Source organism: Acinonyx jubatus, chromosome B2 (genome assembly GCF_027475565.1).
Source record: "Acinonyx jubatus isolate Ajub_Pintada_27869175 chromosome B2, VMU_Ajub_asm_v1.0, whole genome shotgun sequence".
NCBI lineage: Eukaryota > Metazoa > Chordata > Mammalia > Carnivora > Felidae > Acinonyx > Acinonyx jubatus.
The window spans coordinates 84,681,614-84,703,946 of NC_069385.1; the positions used below are offsets into that span (position 1 = coordinate 84,681,614).

General features: G+C 38.0%; 1 protein-coding gene across 4 annotated transcripts in view; it reads right to left on the minus strand.

The window, feature by feature from the left end:
• KCNQ5 (potassium voltage-gated channel subfamily Q member 5) overlaps positions 1-22,333 on the minus strand; it is a 509,402-nt gene that overhangs the window by 104,956 nt on the left and 382,113 nt on the right. For all 4 annotated transcript variants that reach the window (XM_027057408.2, XM_027057410.2, XM_027057409.2 and 1 more), the window contains exon 4: positions 110-285. In XM_027057408.2, coding sequence (XP_026913209.1) covers positions 110-285 — 176 coding nt within the window. The remainder of the gene's footprint in view (positions 1-109; positions 286-22,333) is intronic.

Here is a 22,333-nt window from a genome sequence, read left to right on the forward strand (position 1 = left end):
TGGCCAATTTCTGAAATGACTCAGTTTGCTTGATGGGTTCTACTCTCCCACAGCAATCAACGAAAACGTTTCAAAAGTCTTGTTCTGCAATTCAGAAAGCAGATCTTACCTTGCTGTGAGCATAAACCACCGAACCTAGTAATTTCCAAGTGCCTCCCCTTCGGTCCATGCGCACCATACGGAGGATCTGTAGGAAACGGAGACTTCTGAGTGCAGACGTGGCGAAAATATTACCCTGAGTTTTTGCAGAAACAACTGCTATCGAAGCGATAAGAACAATGGTATCTGAAAGAAACAGGTTGAAACAATCGTAAGTAGCAGGACTAGGAATTTTGATTTCTCAAAATAATGTTTCAGAAAGTTTCACTTTGACCTATTTGAGGCACAAAGAAACAGATCCAACCCCAGCCTGGAATGGTGCTACTTGGGCTTTGTGATAACTGAAGAGTGAAAAGGGAAGGAAGAAAACCTACTTAACTGCCTTAGTTCTGACCCCTTGGCCGTTCTATGCTTTATGTACGCAATTCTGAACTGTTTGCTATGTAACCTTTGATGAATTGGATGGCCAGTGGCCTTCAGAAAGTTCAGTGTACCAGGGAGCAGTGAGGCTGTGCGGCTCTGGTTTCTCAGCATTCCCGTCTGGCAGAAAGGAGCTTCTGCCTCAGTCCCACCACGGTGGCTTCCTGGGTGATGCCACAGAGGCACCACAGCCTGCACGGCTCTGAACGTGCTGCTTGGTATAATCCTATTTCTGGTTTTCTTGCCAAGGAAACTCATAGCTCCTTTCTCCAAAAAGTTCCCTTATGCTGGGGAACCATGCACCATCTAACAAAGGTCTTAACTGAGGTGCATCCTCTAGGCTCTCTGCACAGAGTACTCTTTACGCCTGGTCAGTTACATGGAAGTTTGGTATACAAATGAAACAATACTACATTTGTTACAACAGAGTATGTAATTATATACACTGTACATTGCATGGGAATGGATATTTGATGTTTGACATTGACATTTGGCTTAAAATACATCTGCCCTTTTGTAAGCTAAAAAAGAGAAAAAAGAGCAGCTAATAAAAGCATAAAAAAAAAAAAAAAAGAGGACTTAATTGCTCCGAGGGCAAATATCTGAGGGATGGCAAGTAGGTTCTGAAGAGGGAGAAGTCAAGTGGGGATGAATGGCCTCCTATGGCAATTTTAAAATAAGTTAACTTGACCTTAACGTTCTCAAATAAATTTTCTTTCCCACTCCAAGTGGGCTGTGAATGACTGGGTGTCCAGACTCCAGAGAGAGGTTCCACTTCAAGGGCATTGGATTTATAATGTTTCTGTGACCCTCAGCATTAACTGCTGTATGAATCTGTATTCATCATCCAGCTGAGTCCTTCTCCCTGTACTGAGCAAACTCTGGTCTCCTGGTGTGGACTGAGCACATCTTTTGAATGACTCTTCTGGTCCCCTTTTTGGGTCAGGACTTGGAGTGGCTGGCGGTACAAGGGTCAGCTAAAGGGCTTTTTCCAATCAGATCTAAACACTATAGGACTTTGTGAGTAGGTACACAGGAAGCCACAGCACCTTCTTGAGTTACAGCTCTGTGCTGCTGTTGGAAATGAGAAGGAACTAAATGTGTTGACAGAGACACCAAAGATATTTTAAGAGAGTAAGAAGACAGTTGTAAAGCTATATATACAATGTGATCTTATTTTAATAAAAAATATATGACTAGAAAAGCCATGTGAGAATATACACAAGTTATTACCATTAATTCTCCTTCGGGGTAGAGAGTGGGGTGAATATGTGGGTAAAGGGACTTTTTACTTTGAGTTATTAATTTCTGTAATATTGAATTTTATAACAATGAAAATGACTTTTGAAATCAGAAAAAAACTTTATTTTTAAAATGTTTATTTATTTATTTATTTTGAGAGAGAGAGAGAGAGAGAGAGAGACAGGGGAAGGACAGAGGGACGGGGGGGGGAGAGAATCCCAAGCAGGCTCCACACTGTCAGTGCAGAGCCTGACTCAGGGCTTGAACCCACAAACCGCAAGATCATGACCTGAGCTTAAATCAAGAGTCCGATGCTTAACCGACTGAGCCACCAGGTGTCCCAGAAAAAAACTTTAGAGAAGAGTTAAGTGTAAAAACATCTCTTGGTCTGTATCATTTGGAGGGATTTCCTCCTGAGATAAGTGATTTACAGACAAAGACATTTCTTATATGGTCCTGTTAGATATATATTTGCTTTTACTTCTCATTGTAAACCTGCTTCCTACCAAGTGTACAAAGGAAAGGAAAAAGAACAATACTCCATTTACCATGTTAAAATATTCAAGATAGTATAAATAAGTAAATGACTGAGAGGGGTGCAGAAAATACAGCATGTAAAACTTACTGTGTGCCTGGCACTTTCTTTAGTTCTGTGTTTTTTTTTAATTAAAAAAAATTTTTTTTCAACGTTTATTTATTTTTGGGACAGAGAGAGACAGAGCATGAACGGGCGAGGGGCAGAGAGAGAGGGAGACACAGAATCGGAAACAGGCTCCAGGCTCCAAGCCATCAGCCCAGAGCCTGACACGGGGCTCAAACTCCCGGACCGCGAGATCGTGACCTGGCTGAAGTCAGACGCTTAACCGACTGAGCCACCCAGGCGCCCCTAAAAATTTTTTTTTTAGTGTTTACTTATTTTTGAGACAGAGACAGAGCGTGAGCAGAGGAGGGGCAGAGAGAAAGAGAGGAGACATAGAATCTGAAACAGGCTCCAGGCTTCAGGCTCTGAGCTGTCAGCACAGAACCTGATGCGAGGCTTGAACCCATGAACCACTAATTCATGACCTGAGCCAAAGTCGGAAGCTCAACCGACTGATCCACCCAGGTGCCCATAGTTCTGTGTTTTTTTATGATGCTCATTATTTGATCCTTATAACAACTCTGTTTGTTGGTTAGGTCATCTACAGATCCCATTGTACAGATGAGAAAAGTGAGGCACAAAAAGCACATACTGTATTAGTTTAAAAGAATCAGCCATCAAGCTGTCAGACTACAGCACAAAAAGTATGAAGCTATGAAGTTATGCTAGCTCATTAGAGAAAACCTAGACAAAGTAAAAGCAACAGTGCCGGTTTGAGACAATTTAAAAAATTATGCACACAGTGAATCATAATCTAAGTGTTTGAAGTCACAAAATATGCAAAGGTAACTACAGATATGATTTAACACCCTCATTGTAATTCAGTTCAGATGAGAAAGTCAGAGTTCAGTAAAATGAAATCATAGATGAGCGACCAAATGGCAAATGATGAATGCAGTCATAACAATGTTTCTGGTTGGATTACAGTCCTCCACTGAATTTTGCTGTCAGTACCACCTAGAAATATTTCCCAGGCCCATATTTTAGAAGTTATGACTACTTCTTATTTTTATTTTTATGTATGTATTTATTATTTCTGTAGTCCATTACTTTATAGATTGGAGGTTCCACAAGGTTGGATACTTGTGTCCCAAGTACATAGTGTAGTTCCTGAAACATAGTAAGCACTCAATAAATATTTATAGAATGAACTCTGGTTAATAAATACTTAAAAATAGCTTGATTTTTGTTCTCTTACCGTATCACTGCCTTAATAACTAGAATCATCATCTAAAACACTCTTTTTAAAAAAAAATTTAAATGTTTATTTATTTTTGAGAGATAGACAAATCACAAGCAGGGGAGGGGCAGAGAGAGAGGGAGACAGAATCTGAAGCAGGCTCCAGGCTCTGAGCTGTCAACAGAGAGCCTGACACGGGGCTTGAACTCACAAACTGTGAGATCCTGACCTGAGCCAAAGTTGGATGCTTAACTGACAGAGCCACCCAGGTGCCCCTAAAATACTCTTAAATTAATGAAGGGATCATTTCAGTATTCTATCTTGAAGTCTACTGCAACATATTGATTCATAGCTATCATCTATTAAAGTTATAACTCTCACTAAGATTTCCTTTTTTTTTTTTAAAGTTTACTTATTTTGAGAGAGAAAGCACGTGCACATGCACGAGTGGGGAAGGGCAGAGAGAGAGAGAATCCAAGCAGGCCTCATGCTGTCAGTGCGAGCCAGACATGGGGCTCAAATCCACGAACCGTGAGATCATGACTTGAGCTGAAACCAAGAGTCAGACACTCAACCGAGTGAGTCACCCGGAAGCCCCAACATGTCCTTTTTATAAAATTAGGTGCGGGCAGTTTTTTTTTTATGTTTTTTTTTTATTAAAAAAATTTTTTTTTTTTATTTGGGAGAGAAAGCATGAGCTGGGGAGAGGGGCAGAGGGAGAGAGAGAGAGAATCTTAAGCAGTCTCCTTAAGCAGAGAGGTAGGGGCAGTTTTTAAAGACAGTGACATAGGAGGCTCCCGAACTCCCTTCCTCCCATAGGCACACTGAATACACAGTTGCACGTGGAGTAATTCCCTCTGAAGGAAATCCAGAAACTAGCTGAGGGAGTCCCACACATTTGGCAAATAAGAAAATACCCACATGGGTAGGAAAGGCTGATGAGACATAATCTTGCCATAAACATCACTCCTGGTACAGTGCCAAACGGGAGCTAACTTGCAACTCCCAGCTTCTCCCTGAGAGGCTAGGGGTTTGGATCCCACATTTAGCCTCCTAACTTTTAAGACTCCCACTTCAGGGACAGTTCTCCCAAACACCTTGCTCTGAAAGCCAGTGGGGATTGCATCCATAGGATTCACAAAACTATAGCACAAAGAAGCAGTTATTAATGGGTGTGAGCACTGCTATGGCTCTCACCCTAGGGCTCAGTACAGAAGGCACAGGCAGAAATGTCCATCTCTCAGGCTTTCTCTAAAAGGATTCTATTTGCATACTTAAAAAAGTTTTTATTTAAATTCCAGTTTGTTAACATACAGTGTAATATTAATTTCAGGTGTATAGGACAGCGATTCAGCACTTCCATACATCACCCAGTGTTCATCACAAGTGCGCTCTTTATTCTCTATCACCTATTTTACCCATTCCCCTGCCCACCTCCCTTCAGTAACCATCAGTTTGCTGTCTATAGTTAGAGTCTGTGTCTTGGTTTTTCCTCTATGATTGTTTGCTTTGTTTCTTACATTTCACATATGAGTGAAATCATGTGCCATTTGTTTTTCTCTAATGGACTTACATTGCTTAGCATAATATGCTCTAGCTCCATCCATGTTGTTGCAAATAGCAAGATTTCATTCTTTTTATGGCTGAGTAATAGTCCATTCTCTCTCTCTCTCTCTCTCTCTCTCTCTCTCATATATATATATATATATATATATATATATATATATATATATGGTATATGTGTATACCACATTTCTTTATCCATTCATCTGTCAATGGACACTTGGGCTGTTTCCATAATTTGGCTATTGTAGATAGTGCTGCTATAAACATAGGGATGCATGTATCCCTCTGAATTAGTGTTCTTGTGTTCTTTGGGTAAATACCCAGCAGTATGATTGTTGGATCAAAAGGTAGTTTTATTTTTAACTTTTTGAGGAATCTCCATACTGTTTTCAGAGTGGCTGCATCAGTTTGCATTCTCACCAACAGTGCAAGAGGTTTCCCCTTTCTCCACATCCTCATCAACATCCGTTGTTTCTTGTGTTGTTGATTTTAGCCTTTCTGACAGATATGAGGTGATATTTCATTGCAGTTTTGATTTGTATTTCCCTGATGATATAGTGTTGGGAAAACTGGTCAGCAAAATGCAAAAGAATGAAACTAGACCACTTTCTTACACCATAACAAAAGTAAACTCAAAATGGATAAAGACCTAAATGTGAGACCTAAAACCATAAAAGTCCTAGAGGACAACACAGGCAGTAACCTCTTTAACCTTGGCCATAGCAACTTCTTTCTATACACGTCTCCTGAGGCAGGGAAACAAAAACAGAGATAAACTATTGGGACCTCATCAAAACAAAAAGTGTTTGCACAGTGAAGGAAACAATCAACAAAACTCAAAGGCAATCTACGGAATGGAAGAAGACATTTGCAAATGACACATCTGATAAAGGGTTGGTATCCAAAAAGAACTATAAAACTATAAAAAAGAACTATAAAACTAAACACTCCAAAAAGCAAATAATCCAATTACAAAGGGGGCAGAAGACATGAATAGATATTTTTCAAAGAAGACATACAGATGGCCAACAGACACATGAAAAGATGCTCTACTTGCCTACTTTAAAAACTGCTGCCTAAGGGTCAGGTTTCAAATTTAGCACATCATGATCATGATCACACATTTTGATCAAGTAACAGTTATTCTAAGGATGGAAGGATGGCTCAGCATCTTCAAATCAATCAGTGTGATATACCACATTAACAAAATGAAGGATAAAAGTCATATGACCACCTCAATAGGCGGAGAAAAAGCCTGTGACAAAATTCAACATACTTTCATGATAAAAGTTCTCAACAAAGTGGCTATAGAGGCCATATATGACAACCCCACAGTTAACACCATAGTCAATGATTAAAAGCTTTTTCTCTAAGGTAAGGAACAAGGTAAAAATGCCCACTCTTGCCACTTTTATTTAGCATAGTATTAAAAGTCCCAGCCAAACAATTAGGTAGGAAAAAGAAACAAACTGCATTCAAATTTGAAAGGAAGAAGTAAAACTGTCACTATTTGCAGTTGACATGATATTATATATATATAAAACTCTAAAGATTCCACCAAAGCATTATTAGAATAATAAATGAATTAAGTAAAGTTGTAGCACACAAAATATTATACAAAAATCAGTTGTGTTTCTATACACTAACAGTGATGTCTGAGAAAGAGAAATAAAAAATATCCTCTTTACAATAGCATTAAAAAGAATAAAATACAAACAAATTTTTTAAAGTTTATTTATTTATTCTGAGAGAGACAGAAACAGCATGAGTGGGGGAGGGGCGGGGGGGGGAGAGAGAGATCCCAAGCAGGCTCTGCAATGCTAGAGCAGAGCCTGATGCGGGGCTCAAACCCATGAGATTATGATCTGAGCCAAAACCAAGAGTTGGATGCCTAACCAACTGAGCCACCCAGGCACCCTAATATTTAGGAACAATATTTAGGAAATTTAACCAGGGAAGTGAAAGATCTGTTTGGTGAAAACCATAAGACACTGATGAAAGAAATGGATAAAAACACAAATAAATGAAAAGATATTCCATGTTCATGGATTGGAAGAATTAATATTGTTAAAATGTCCCTACTACCTAAAGCAATCTACAGGTTCAATGCATTCCTTATCAAAATTCCAATGGTATTTTCCACAGTAATAGAACAAACAATTCTAAAATTCATATAGAAAGGCAAAAGACACCAAATAGCCAAAGCAAACCTGGCTATGCAAAGGAAAAAAGAGGAGGCTGGAAGCATCATGCTCCCTGATTTCAAACTATATTACGAAGTTATAATAATTAAGACAGAATGATATTGGCAAAAAAATAGACACATAGAACAATGGAACAGAATAGACAGCTCAGAAATAAACCCATGCATACACGATCAATTAATTAATGACAAGGAGCCAGAAATACACAGTGGGGAATGTATAATCTTGTCAATAAATGGTATTGGGAAAACTGGACAGCCACATACAAAAGAATGAAGCTGGACCACTATCTTTTCTTTTTAATAAAAAAAATTTTTTAATGTTTATTTATATTTGAGAGAGAGAGACAGAAGCTGAAGCAGGCTCCAGGCTCTGAGCTGTCAGCACAGAGGCAGATGTGGGGCTTGAACTCACAAGCTGTGATATCATGACCTGAGCCAAAGTTGGATGCCCAACCGACTGAGCCACCCAGGTGTCCCTGGACCATTATCTTATACCATATACAAAAATCAACTAAAAATGCATTAAAGATTTAAGTGTAATACCTGACACCGTACAAGTCCTAGAAGAAAACATAGAGAGTAAGCTCCTTGACACTGATCTTGACAATGATTTTTTGGATTTGACACCAAGAACATAGATAACAAAAGCAAAAATTAACAAGTGGGACCACATCAAACCAAAAAGCTTCTCTACAGAAAAGGAAACCAGTAACAAAATGAAAAGGCAATGTACCAAATGGGAGAAAATACTTGCAAATCACATATCTGATAAGGAGTTAATATTTAAAATATATAAATAACTCACACAACTCAATAGTAAAATAAAAAAAATAATCCAATTAAAAAATGGGCAAGGAAATGAATAGACTTTATTCCAAACAACATAAAAATGGCCAACAGATACATGAAAAGGTGCTCAACATCACTAATCATGAGATAATGCAAACCAAAACCATAGTGAGATGTCGCTTCGCCCCTGTTAGAATGATTATTATAAAAAAGATAGGAGATAACAAATATTGGTGAGAATATAAAGGAAAGGGAACCATTGGGAACTGTTGGTGGGAATATAAACCGGTATATTCATTAAGGAAAACAGTATGGAGGTTATTCAAAAAATTAAAAATAGTGGAATAGAGAGTGGAATATTTTTCATCCATGAGAAAGAAGAGAATCCTAATGTTTGCAACAACATGGATAGACCTTAAGGGTATTATGCTAACTAGAATGATCCAGATAGAGGAAGATAAGTACTGTACATCAATTATGTATGGAATCTAAAAAAATTGAACTAATAGAAACAGAGACCAGAATTTTGATTATCAGGAGAGGAGGTGGGAGAAATGAGGAGATGCTGGTCAAAGATTATAAACTTCCAGTTATAAGATGAATAAGTTCTGGGGATCTGAAGCACAGCATGACTATAGTTAATGATACTGTATTATTACATACTTGAAAGTTGCTAAGAGAGAATGTCTTAAATGTTTTCACCGCAAAAAAGAAATGATAATTATGTGATGTGATGGAGGTGTTAGCGAACAATCAGTTTGCAATATATGTGTATCAAATCAATGGGTTGTACATCCTAAGCTTACACATTGTTATATGTCAATTACATCTCAATAAGGCTGGAGAAAAAAATCAGAGAGAATAGCTTAAGTTGTGAAATTACTTAATCATCTAAAGTGGTTTTTGAAATAGAGGAGCCTTGTCTTAAGTGAAGATACCACATTTTAGTATAAGGTAGAAACTACAGACAACTGTCAAAGCTCATTGGCTTCATATTCGTTTGTTTATCCATTCATGCATCAAGGAGTTAACTGAATTTCAAATATTTTGTTGGATACTTGCATTAGAAATGAATATTCATCCATCTATCTGGTCCTAAGTACTTATTACATACATCATTGTTGTCAATGGGGATGATTTTGCCTCCCAGGGGACATCTAGCAATGTCTGGAGACATATCTGATTGTCTTAATTGGGAAGGGGATTGCTACTGGCATCTAGTGGGATAGGCCAGGGTTCCTGCAGAATATTCTACAATGTCCAAATAGTCCCCAGAAAAAAAGAATTACCTAGTTCCAAATGCCAATAGTGCCAAGGTTGGGAAACCCTGATGTACATACTTTATTTAGTCCTCTTATGAGGTAGATAATATTATTACCAACTCCTTCTTATAAATGAACAACTAAGACTTGCATTGGTCACCTAGCCAAGGCCCAATATCCTAAGTGGCTGAGCTGTCCCTTCCTTGACACCAAAATTTGTGCCCTTAAAATTATGGTACACCATTCCTTGGATTAATAAAACGCTGGGTGACATGGGTGGGGTGGGGTGGGGAGAAGGGGTGCAGTGGGATGAGGAGAAGAGGGTGGGCTGGGAAAGCAGGTGGATACTAAAGCAAGAATAAATTGTTATCACATGAAACATTCAGGGGAGAGCAGAATGCAGAAATAAAATGATACTAAAAACAGATGGTACTTTTATAGATACATCAAGAGAAAATGGGGCTAGAGGAAGAAATAGAACTGCTAATAAACAAGGGGGAGATCCAAATTGCATGAAAACAAAAACATAATCCTGAGCTCTTAAAATCTACCTCTCCCAAGAGAAACAGATGCGAACAAGTTGGGACGTGGGGAAGGAATAGTTATTGATTGCAAGCAGCCCATTAGAAATGCGAAATATAGGCTCATAAGGTGCTAGGAAGTAGGTTCACACACTTTCTGAATCATTTAGAATGATTTATGGATGAATCCTTGAGATTTGAGGAGACTGCAAAGATTTGAGCGAAGTAAATACTATAATGATATTTAAGACACATAGGGACTATAAAAGAGCATATTATTAAATTCCACTGGAACTCTGCTCTAATATTTTTTTCATCAGCAAAATCAATATAAATTGATCACCCTGGAGTTTGTGTAAAAGGGATTAGTCACTGAAATACTGAAAATCCCTCATTATAAGGTGGATTCATATCTAAGGCTACCTTAACAAGGACCCAAAGATTGGGTTAAAGCAAGATCAACTGCATGGATGGATCTAGAGACTATAGGGCTAAGTGAAATAATTCAGTTACAGAAAAATAAAGACCATCATTTCACTCATATATAGAATTTAAGAAACAAACCAAAGAGCAAAGGGGGAAAAAGAGAGAAAGAGACAAACTAAGCAGCAGATTCTTAACTATAGAGAACAAACTGATGGTTACAAGAGGGGAGGGTGGGGGGATGGGTGAAATTGCAACAGGGATTAAAGAGCACACCTGCCGTGATGAGCACCGGGTGACGTATGGAAATGCTGAATCACTATAATGTATACTTGAAACTAATACTGTACTAACTGGAATTATAACAAAAGTTTAAAAAAAAAAAGCAAGATCAACTGTACACCTGAACTTGACGGGATATATTTTGTTGCTACAATTATATGACATAATGCATCTATTAGAAAGTATATTTTACTATACCTGCCTTAATTTAAAATCATTATTGGAACAATGAAAATTTATGGATTGAGAAAACATGGCTGAACACTTTTAAATCAGTAATTGTAAAGACATATAGATTCTGTAGAGGTAAATTACAAAGGGGGTACATCTTGACTCCTAAAAACTGTCTGGAGACTTTAGACTTTTAAAATTTTTGCAAAGTATGTAATAGTCTCAGAAAGTTTCCCCTGATGTTGAACGTAAATTTCCTTCTTGCACTTTAAACTCATTTCATCTGTTATCTCTGGGAAAAACAGAAGTGCAACAAATACAATATTCTTCTCCCACCATCTTTTTTGTTCTAAATCCTTGAGCTCTTGTTAGTGGCCTCACTATAAGCTAACTTTGGATGATTTAAGTAAAATCTTTCTCTATGTTTTCAAATTATAAAAATAGTAGCTGCTATAAAATATCAAAACACTAGACATATGTAGTATAAGATAGCAAATAAATTTAATTAGCCAATTATTATTAATGAAGTAAAGGTTACTTTAATTTTTGCTCTAAAAATGATACTGAAATAGACAGTTCCTTACACATATTTTTGTAGGTTAAGGATAAATTCCTAGAGATTGGATTGTTGGGTTGAATGTTGGCACATTTTGACGTTTGATATCAAAATACCCTCCAAAGGATGGTACCAATTGTTACTAACAATGTATGAAGGTAAATATTTTTCTGTCTATTTGTTAATACAAACTAATGGTAATAAAAATAATAATAGCATAGGGTGCCTGGGTGGTTCAGTTGGTTAAGTGTCTGACTCCTGGTTTCAGCTCAGGTCATGATCTCTCTCTGGCCCCCACTCGAGTATACTTGCTTGCTCTTTCTCTGTGTCACTCAAAATAAATAAAAAAACTTAAAAATGTAAAATAACAATAGTAACAGTAACAACTAACAGTAACAGTTTACTGTCTGATAGACCTTGTTCTAAGCATTTTTAGGTATTACATGGAATATTATAAATTTGTAATCTTTGCCAACATGATAGGCAAAAACATCACTTTTTTTTCGTTACTGATTCTGGATTTCAGATTATTTAGAAGTCAAAGAAGTCAGGTCATCTAGAAAGGCTTTGCCCAAGATTATAAAAATATTTTCCTAGATTTTATTTTGGTGTATTTAGATGCTCACTTAGTTAACATACTGACTTTTACTATTCAGGATGGTTCTCACAGCAAAGTTTTGGACATTGTAGGATGCCTGAGTGGCTCAGTAGGTTAAGCATCTGGCTTTGGCTCAGGTCATGATCTCACGGTTTGTGGGTTTGAGCCCCGCATCGGGCTCTGTGCTGACAGCCCAGAGCCTGGAGACTGCTTTGGATTTTGTGTCTCCCTCTCTCTCTGCCCCTCCCCCACTCGTGCTCTGTCTCCTCTCTCAGAAATAAACATTAAAAAAATGTAAAAATTAGATACAATCCAAATTGCTAATAAAAATGGATTCATAAAAAATGATGCAGTCTAGATATTCCAGAGCAAGCACTATGGAGCTCATCTTGCCTGAGTTTCAGGCCTGGCTCGCCTCTTATCAGCTGGGTTACCCAGATGAAGTTACTGAACTCTCTGCCCCCACTTCTTTATCTGCAAAATGAGAATCACAAAATTACCTATTTCATAGAGTTGTTGTAAGAAGCAAATAAGTTAATGCATTTGAAAGATCTTAGTACAATGCTAATGCACAATAGATTTTATCTAATTTATTATTATTAGTAGTAGTATTACCATGGATAACTATGTAACCACAAGACATCATGTTTTAATGCTTATTTATTTATTTTGAGACACAGCAAGAGCATGAGCAAGGGAGGGGCAGAGAGAAAGGGAGATGGAGAATCCCAACAGGCTCCATGCTGTCAGTGCAGAGCCCGACATCGGGCTGGAACTCACCAACTGTGAGATCCTGACCTGAGCTGAAATCAAGAATTGGACACTTAACCAACTGAGTCACCGAGGCACCTCAAGACATCATGTTTTAGAGGAATGTTGATAAAATAAGAAAATTTCTCCTCCAATATATCATTATGTAAAAAACTAATTACATAGCAGAATACGCAGATGATTCCAATTTTGCCTTCAAAGGATTATGTGCTCTTATAGTATATATAAAAATAAATACTGTAAGTACCTATACTTGCATGCTAGCAGGGATTATTTTTGGGTGGTAGAATTATGTGTCAAGTTTAGTTTCTTTATACATACCTCTTTTCTTTCAAATAATCTATAATAAGCATGCATTGCTTTTGTAACGAGGAAAAGGAGAATTATTACTTATTTAAAATAAGAAGCTCTCGTGGGGCACCTAGGTGGCTCAGTTGGTTAAGTGTATGACTTCAGCTCAGGTCATGATCTCACAGTTTGTGAGAGCCCTGTGTCGGCTCTGTATTGACAGCTCAGAGCCTGGAGCCTGCTTGAGATTCTGTGTCTCCCTCTCTCGCTCTGCCCCTCCCTGACTCATGCTTTGTCTCTGTCTCTGTCTCTCTCTCTCTCTCAAAAATAAATAAACATTTGGGCGCCTGGGTGGCTCAGTGGGTTAAACGTCTGACTTCAGCTTAGGTCATGATCTCACAGCTTGTGAGTTCGAGCCCCTCGTCAGACTCTGTGCTGACAGCTCGGAGCCTGGAGCCTGCTTCAGATTCTGTGCCTCCCTCTCTCTCTGCCCCAACCCACTCGCATTCTGTCTCTGTCTCTCTCAAAAATAAATATTAAAAAAAGTTTAAAAACATAAATGAACATTGAAAATGTTTATGGGGCTATGTGCCTTGCATAGTACACACACTCTATTTCAATCCTTCTCCATAATGGCCCTCCAAGGAGGCACAGAGGTTAGAAGTGTGGACATTGTGCGAGAGATCCCAGGTATTCCTACTTCTGCTCTTTCCTAGCTGTTTAACTTCAGACCTATTAATCTTGCTGAATCTTGGAGTCCTCACTTGTAAATAAGGACTAGAACCACTCTCCTCACAGGGCTGTTATGGGGATTAAATGAGATCATATACATAAAATTCTTAGTCTGCCTTAATGTGCCTGACTACATGTTACTGTAAGAAACTTATTTTATAGACACATACACACTTTTATAGATCGTAATCGATACTAAGAAGGTTCAAGAATCTTATCCAAGATCACTTAGCTAGTAAATGGAGCCAAGAATCAAATTCATATCTGTCTTATTATAAACTGCTTACATTTTATTCCATGCTTCTCTTTTGATAATTTTTCTCTAGTAAGAAACCAGTAAACAGAGATGTAGGCAGTCAACCAAGGCTTAAATGTGAGACTCCAAGAAGTGTTATTAAGACTAGGGGATATAACGACTTACAAACAGTTGGCATTCAGATAAATCTAGCCCAAACTTATAATTAACAGGTTTTTATATTTTAGCTTGTCCCAACCAGATAGCAGAATATAACAGAGTGGTCAGCCTGTCCTGTCTATGTGGGACAGTTTCTGCATGAATTTGTCATTTTTTAGTGTCCCGTGTATATCATGTGCCAGATACTTTATTGCCAGTAGAGCAGCAAGACAAGAAGGAATTAAAAGTTTGTAGTTCCATTATATTTGCCAGTGTACACAACATTCTAACCTCTCAAAAGGAACAGAGATGAGGAACAAAGTGTGAACGCATAAAGAACACTGAACTATACCTGGTTTAATGATCAGTTCTGCCATTTACTAGCTTTGTCACCACTTATCTCTTGGGTCTGGTTTCCATATCTTCAAAATGAGATGCACTGAAGTGGAAAGTAGCAAGGATACTTTCTAAGTCCAAGTGTCTATAATCAAAGTGATAGTCTTAGCTGGGACATTCAATGGTTGGGTGACGATGCATCAGTAGGACTATTTTGGAAATGATTGTTTCTTAGATTAAATATTAAGGCAATTCACTCATTCAAGGACTATTTTATTTTATTTATTAAAAATTTTTTTTTACATTTTATTTATTTTTGATAGAGAGAGACAGAGCACAAGTGGGGAAGGGGAAGAAAGACAGGGAGACACAGAATCCGAAGCAAGCTCCAGGCTCTGAGCTGTCAGCACAGAGCCCAATGCGGGACTCGAACCCAGGAACCATGAGATTATGACCTGAGCCAAAGTCAGACGCTCAACTGACTGAGCCACCCAGGCGCCCCTATTATTCTTTATTTCAAAAGTACATGGAAATTTAAAATTATATATCATATATCTGTTTCTCTTTAAATTTTTTTTTTAATGTTTATTTATTTTTGAGAGAGAGAGACAGAGTGCGAGCGGGAGAGGGGCAGAGAGAGAGGGAGACACAGAATCCGAAGCAGGGTCCAGGCTCTGAGCTGTCAGCATAGAGCCTGAGGCGGGGCTCGAACTCACGAACCGCGAGATCATGACCTGAGCTGAAGTCGGACGCTCAACTGACTGAGCCACCCAGGTGCCCCCAAGCACTAGTTTATCCAACAAAGAATTTTTATTGCATGTCTGCTGTGAGCCATGCTCTGGGGATAGAACAGTGAATAAAACAGAAAACTTTGCTGCCCTCAAGGTGCTTATGTTCTATTGGGGTAGGCTGACATTAAACCAATAAATAAGTATAGAATCCAATGCCAGGTAGTGACAAAGGCTCTTGAGAAATAATAAACAGGGAAAGGGGCGGAGTCACAGGGGAGGAGGGGGTGCTTTCTCAGCTGGGATGGTTAGAGAAGACTTCTCTGAGGAGATGACAGTTGAACCCAGAACTAGAGAAGTGAAGGGCTGACCATGACAATATTTAGGAAGAAGTATTCCAGGTAGAAAATACAAAGACCTTGAGGCAGAAGCATGGTCCATGTGTCCAAGGGGAGGTAAGAAGGTCAACTTAATTTGAGTGGAGTGAGGGGGAGAGTGAGCCCTGGCCAGATCATGGTGACTTTGGTAAGGGCTTTAGATATCCCTAGAGGTGTGATGGGTTTGGGGCAGAAGAGTTCAGGATCAGGTTTGTATTTTACAAGACTACTTTGGTTGCTTTTGGGAAACAGATCAAGATGGGGCTGGATGGCAAGAGTGGAAGTCAGAGGCCAGTTAATAAGCCACCTGATGGTCTGGACAAAGGGGAGGGCAGCTTTAGAGGAGCAAAGTTAAAGTGAGGAGGAGCTGAGAAGGAGTTGGATATGGGACAAGTTGTGAAGGCTGGGATGTCAAGACTTGCTGAAGTATTGATTGTGGGTTGTGACATAAAGAAGGGAAGCAGAGGGTGACTTCTGGGTTTCTGGCCTGAGCAACTGGATGAATTAAGTGCTATTTACTGAGATGGGGGAATACTGCAGTTGGGTGGGTGGGTAAGCAGAAAGGAGGGCAATTTGAGGGGTAGAATGAACAGTTCAGTTTTGGCCTTGTTAATTTTGAGATGCCCTCTAGACATCTGGTAGACAGTGGGTGAATCTGGAGTTGAGAGAGAAAGCAGGTCTGCAGAGTCAGGCAGTAGATGTGTGTGTGTGTGTGTGTGTGTGTGTGTGTGTGTGTGTGTGTGTGTCAGGGTGCATATGTGCATGCACATGTGTTTTATGCTACAGGACTAATCTTCAATAATAGTAATATACTAAAACTATTGCTTCAGAGTGTGATCACAAACATTTAATTTCAGATATGGGGTACACATTGGGGGATATAAAGAAGCTGTGTTTCTGTATTTATAAAACATGAAAGAAGCATTTGTCCTCTGAGAATCACTGTAATGAGTAGGAGGCAAACACATCCTGTTCAAGGCACACTGTAGTATCTTGAGTAAATTACCTAGGTGTAATCCCATCAGTCCTCAGTACATCAAAAGATGAAAAGTCATGTGTATTTCATATTCAGAACATGTTTTAGGGCAATGACATGATGGCTTTATATTATATTTCTTGATACAGAGAGTACAAGAAAGGCTTTTAGAAGCAGCAATTTCCCACACTGACATCCTCAGATGTTTAAAACGTTCTCCTAGCACCTATTTTCATATATACCAAATGGTTCCGCAGTCAGTTTCAATTCAACAGAGCCCCATACCAGTATTTGACTACAGGTCTAAAAAAAGATTTGGATTCCCACCAGTGAATGATCAAAGTTGAAACTTTTACTGGAAATCCCCTAACATCCTATGATGAAATCCAATGCTTAGATATCTCGTTCAGAGTCATAGCCTGAATGTTTATATATCAGTCAAACAATGCCATTACAGGTTTAAATTTACAGAGTAAAAACAAAACTCCTAACTTTCAATGCTTTCCACTTACCCTAAGCAGTTGAATGATACTGGCTCTTTGAAATCTTGGCAGCCGGTTACAGTTAGTATTGGGATATGTAATCTTTCCTTGAGAAACTTGATATCTATTTTCAGATGACATGCAGGTTATGATTAATCATCACCTACTACTAAAGTTTTTGAAAGGATATCTTCAGGAAGTTCTTTGAATACACTGTGCTATTTGGGTTTTGCAGATGGAGATGCCATTTCAGCTAAAATGTCACTAAGCAAAGGACACCTATGGATGGCAATTCATTCTAAGTATTATCTGGGGAAATTGAGAATTACCTGGTACACCTGGCTCTCTTAATCTTTTTCAATACACAATCTCTTATTTTTAGAAATAAGAAATGGATAAAGTTTAGGCTTCTGGATAATCCTTAGGGATAAACACACTGGGGTGTGAAAATGGACTTTTCCTTCTGTGAAGAATGAAAAGAGTGGTTTAAAGGAGTGAATTTGAGTAAATACATGCCACAAATAGATACCTGGCACTCATTATACTTGGTGCCATGTGCAGATCTATTCTATCCATCTATCTGTATTTTTAGGAGGTCAATAACCAAATAGATCTTGTTTAATTACACATATAAGTTCCATCTTTAATTATAAAATCCTGGCCAAGTTTGCCCTCATTGGTGGTAGATAAAGGAAAGTTTTAAGACCTTTAAAATTTCACATTTGCTTTTGTGTGTTACTGCTTGCGAACCTTACATAGTATATTTCAGTTTTAAAGGAAAGAAACAGTGTCCCAGAGAGGCTTGTGTAAGATAATACAATGTTACTTCCAGAGACAGGATTAGAATTCATGGCAACCGACTCTGCAAACTGTAGCTCAGACTGGGAAACATATTGCCTCATAACAAATCCTAACACTATGAGGAAAAATCCTACTTTGGACTCAGTTTCTTTTCATTATCAATTCTTTTCCTACCATCATGAGCTTTTTGAATAAGACACGCTCTGTTTAAAGGAGAACAAAAAACAAGGTTTATTGAAAACATGTGGTGATACAACCTAGGAATCCTTTATAAAGAGGATGGAGAAGGTCTGACAGAGTTCAATACCATTCGGAAGCCGGACATTTTCCCACAAACTAAGTATGGGGAAGTATCAAGAAAATGTAAGTAAAAAATAGTTTCAGATGTGCACATTTGAACACTATGATTGGTAAATACTCCAGAAAACCACAGAAACCTGATAAGAGATGGATTCTTAAGTCAGACGTTGGCAAACGTCCTGAGGATTAGCATCAGTACTTTGATCTCCAAATTCCAAACACAGATTCGGAGTCTGTGGTAGGGGCTAAAATCAAATACTTAAAGCGTTTTTGCAAAAGGCAGGAGTAAAAATATTGAGAAAAAGGCAGCATGGGAATAGAAGAGCCTTCTGTAAAGGAGCCTACAATTTTATAAGTAGGCAAAATAAGCACTTTATTTAAAAATGTCATCATGTTCACGTGACCAAGTGAAAGTAGGGAACTGAAGCAATTAGACAAAAAAAATGCAGGCAAAAATAATTCTTCTGAAAACTCCTGATAGCTGAGGCAAAGGTGCTATGTTCTATCCTTCATTGTTTAGATAATTGCCACACAATTTTTTCTTTATTTCTTCATATTGTTCTTGTTACACTGTGTATGTGGGTACAATGGGGCTTGAGGTTCTGCATGTGAATATCTACTAGTTGGCAAGTTTTTAAATTTTTTATTCACTTAATACACATTTATTGTGGTCAGAAACTGCTAGAATCTGGGTATATAATAATAAAGGGCATGGATGGGGCATGGAGGAGGTGGTCAAGACAGACACCTTTTTTGCCCATACAGGGGTGAAAGGACACTTGGCATAGAAGACACTGAATGGAGAGACCACAATCTCGGATGATGGATATTATGATAGGAGAAATATAAGGAACCTAGTTATGTGGCCAGAAAGCCCTCCTGGGGGCAACATAGGTGAAACCATAATTAATAAGCAGTCAAAAACAAAGCTACAAACCCCGTCTTATTTAACCCAACACCTTTTAGGCACCATAACACAACCATTTCTGCAATAATCACATCTATAGAGCTCTAGTCTCAAAAAGTTCCTGGTGTGGTTCCTTCTCCTCCTCTTTTAAAATAAAATTTATTCTTGTTTAAGATACATAGACTTTCAACCCCTAAAAGTTTAGTTTTGAGAAAGACAATTTAAGAAAAAACAATCAACAAAAACATACAGAGAGGTCTTACCAAGTTGATTTTTTTTTTCTGATTATATTTATCACTTCCAGGATTGATGAGAATACAATGAATCCATTACTATTATGATTCAGTTTACTATCCCTAACAGTTGAGTATTTATTACGTGCCAGGCACTTAGCTAAGTACTTTGCATGCACTACCTCATTTAATCTTCTTGGGCAATCTTTTTGAGAAGATACAACTAAAATTCCAAGTTTAAGATTAAAGAATTATATGGAGAACACATTAAAGCAAATCGCAGATGACCTTTTAGAATAGGGCTTTATTAAGAGAGTTAAAAATGCTATATGTTATGTTATTTCAGTCTAGGATTGTGGGCATTCATGTGAAAATCCTATGGAAAGTTATCGTTGGCATTGTCCTTCTTTGCAATGATAAAAATGTTTTGAGTGGGTGTGAGATCTTGCACAACTGCACATTATATGAACCAACTGACCCCGATACTGCTATGCAATGATAATGACAATAAACATTTACGCTGTGCTTACTATGTGTAGGCAACAATTCTTTCTACTTAGTTTTGAATAGTCAATATATATATATATATGGTTTAAGTATGAAAATGATACAAAGAAGTGAAAAAGAGAGGAAAGCCAAAAAACAAACTCTTACCTATTGAGAACAAACTGATGGTCACTAGAGGGGAGGTGGACGGGGGATGGGTGAAATAGGGGATGGGGATTAAGGGTGCACTTGTTGTGAGGAGCCCTGGGTGTCTTGTGGAAGTGTGAAAGGACTATATCGTACACCTGAGAACAATATTATGCTGTATGTCAACTGACTGCAATTTAATCAAAAACTTGGGACACCTGGGTGGCTCAGTCGGTTAAGCGTCTGACTTTGGCTCAGGTCATGATCTCAGTTTGGGAGTTCGAGCCCTGCATTGGGCTCTGTGCTGACAGCTTAGAGACTGGAGCCTGCCTCAAATTCTATGTCTCTCTTTGCTCCTCCCCTGCTCATGCTCTGTCTCTCTCTCCTTCAAAAGTAAATAATAACATTAAAATTTTTTTTTAAATAAAAACTTAAAAACAAAAAAGAAGTAAATGACGAGAAATCTAATTTCCCCCACCCCAGCGCCATTCACTTTGTTCCTACTCATTCTTCCAATGTTGCTTTATACAGATAAAAGCAATGTGAATATAGACTCTTTATTTTTTTTACACCAAAAGTTACATACTCTATATGCTATATTACAATTTTTTTTTTACTTAATGTATCTTGGATCCTTCTATAGCAATACAGAAAGACCTTCCTTTTTGCATTCTTTGTTTATTCAGCTATACTGAACACGTCCTATACATTGATGGAAATATTAAGAAGTAGAATTCCTGGGTCGGAGAGTAAATGTTATGTAATTTTAGTAAATATTGACACTTTTCCATAAAAGTGATACCAGTCTGTGCTCCTGTGGAGTATCAGGGCCTGTTTACTCATAGTCTAACTAAAAATGATTGTGGTCAGATTTTGGATTTTTTCCAACCTGACAGGTTAGGATAAGATTGAGTATGTTTAGGAGTCATATATGTATTTATTTTTTTGTGAACTATCTGTTCGTGTTCATTTCCTTTCTTTTATTTTCTACTGGGTTGTTGGGCTTTTCTTCTGGATTTCAGCAGCTCCTATACAGTTTAGGATGATTAACTGTCTCTGATAGAAGTTGTAAATATTTTCCCACATTTGTCTTTTGATTTTGCTTGTTGTTTGTTTTCTTTTGTTTTATCATGCAGTATTCTTTAATCTTATGTGGCCTAATTTTATCAATTAGTAATTTTCATCTGGCTTAAGTTTATCAATATTTTCCTCTACAGCTTCTTTATTTTTTTAAAAAAATTTAAATGGTTTTTTATTTTTGGAAGAGAGAGAGAGAGAAAGCATGAGTGGGGAAGGGGCAGAGAGAGACACACACAGAATCTGAAGCAGGCCCCAGGCTCTGAGCTGTCAGCACAGAGCCCAACACTTGGCCGAACTCAGGAACCATGAGATTGTGACCTGAGCCGAAGTTGGACGCTTAAACCGACTGAGCCATCCAGATGCCCCTATGACTTCTTTATTTTTAGTTATAGTTAGAAAAGCCTTCTTGGTTCCAAGGTCGCAAGAGAATTTACCCATTTCTGCATCCAGTATTTTTGGGTCTTATTTAATGTAAACCATTGATTTATTTGTAGGTTATCTTGATATATGATGAGATAAATATAGATCCAACCTGAACTTTTCCCCAATGAGTAATTAGTTGTTCCAACATTGGTTCTGACCAGAATGAGGATGAAGTTGAAATTCACGAATTTGGCCACATGGGGTAGTTACTAACTTTTGACTTTTTTGTTAGTTATAATGTAAGATCTACTGGGACACATTAAGCAGGGTTTGGGAGGAAAAGCAGAGTCTTAGAGAATAGGTTTAAGAACAGGGGGATTTTCAAAACGTTTGGGATCAGGGAGGACTAATGACCTCTTTTTACATCCTCTTAGGACCATGAATAAGGGCTCCAACTTACCATAAAGCACCATTGGGCCTTGGTGGCAATTTTAAACATTTTATTCTGTGGGAGTCATCCTTCGAGGCTGTCATGTGATTATACACATCCTTTAGCAGGCAAACATAATTATTATTGGTCTCAATAAAGTTTACTTGGATATGGACTTTCTGCAGCGTAAAGTTAGATTTAAATAGTGGTGCTTCAGGACTTTGTACAGCATTGGCTTTTAACATTAATTGCTCTCTCAATACTTCATCTATGTAAACGTCAAATTTATATTCATTTGCCAGAGAATGAAGAACTCCTCCTTAATAGGCTCTATTTTCATTTGTTTCTTGACCCAAATGGTTAAATATGAATTTCAGAAACTCTGCTTATTAAAATAATTTTTATAGAAAAACAGACAAAGCAGAAACATACATTTTCTATGAAAATAAAAAATGTCATTGAAGTCAGCATAGATGTAATTTACTGCCATGGAATAGCCTAGGCATTTCTGTATTTTAAAAGGAACGGCCATCCTCTGGAAAACAGT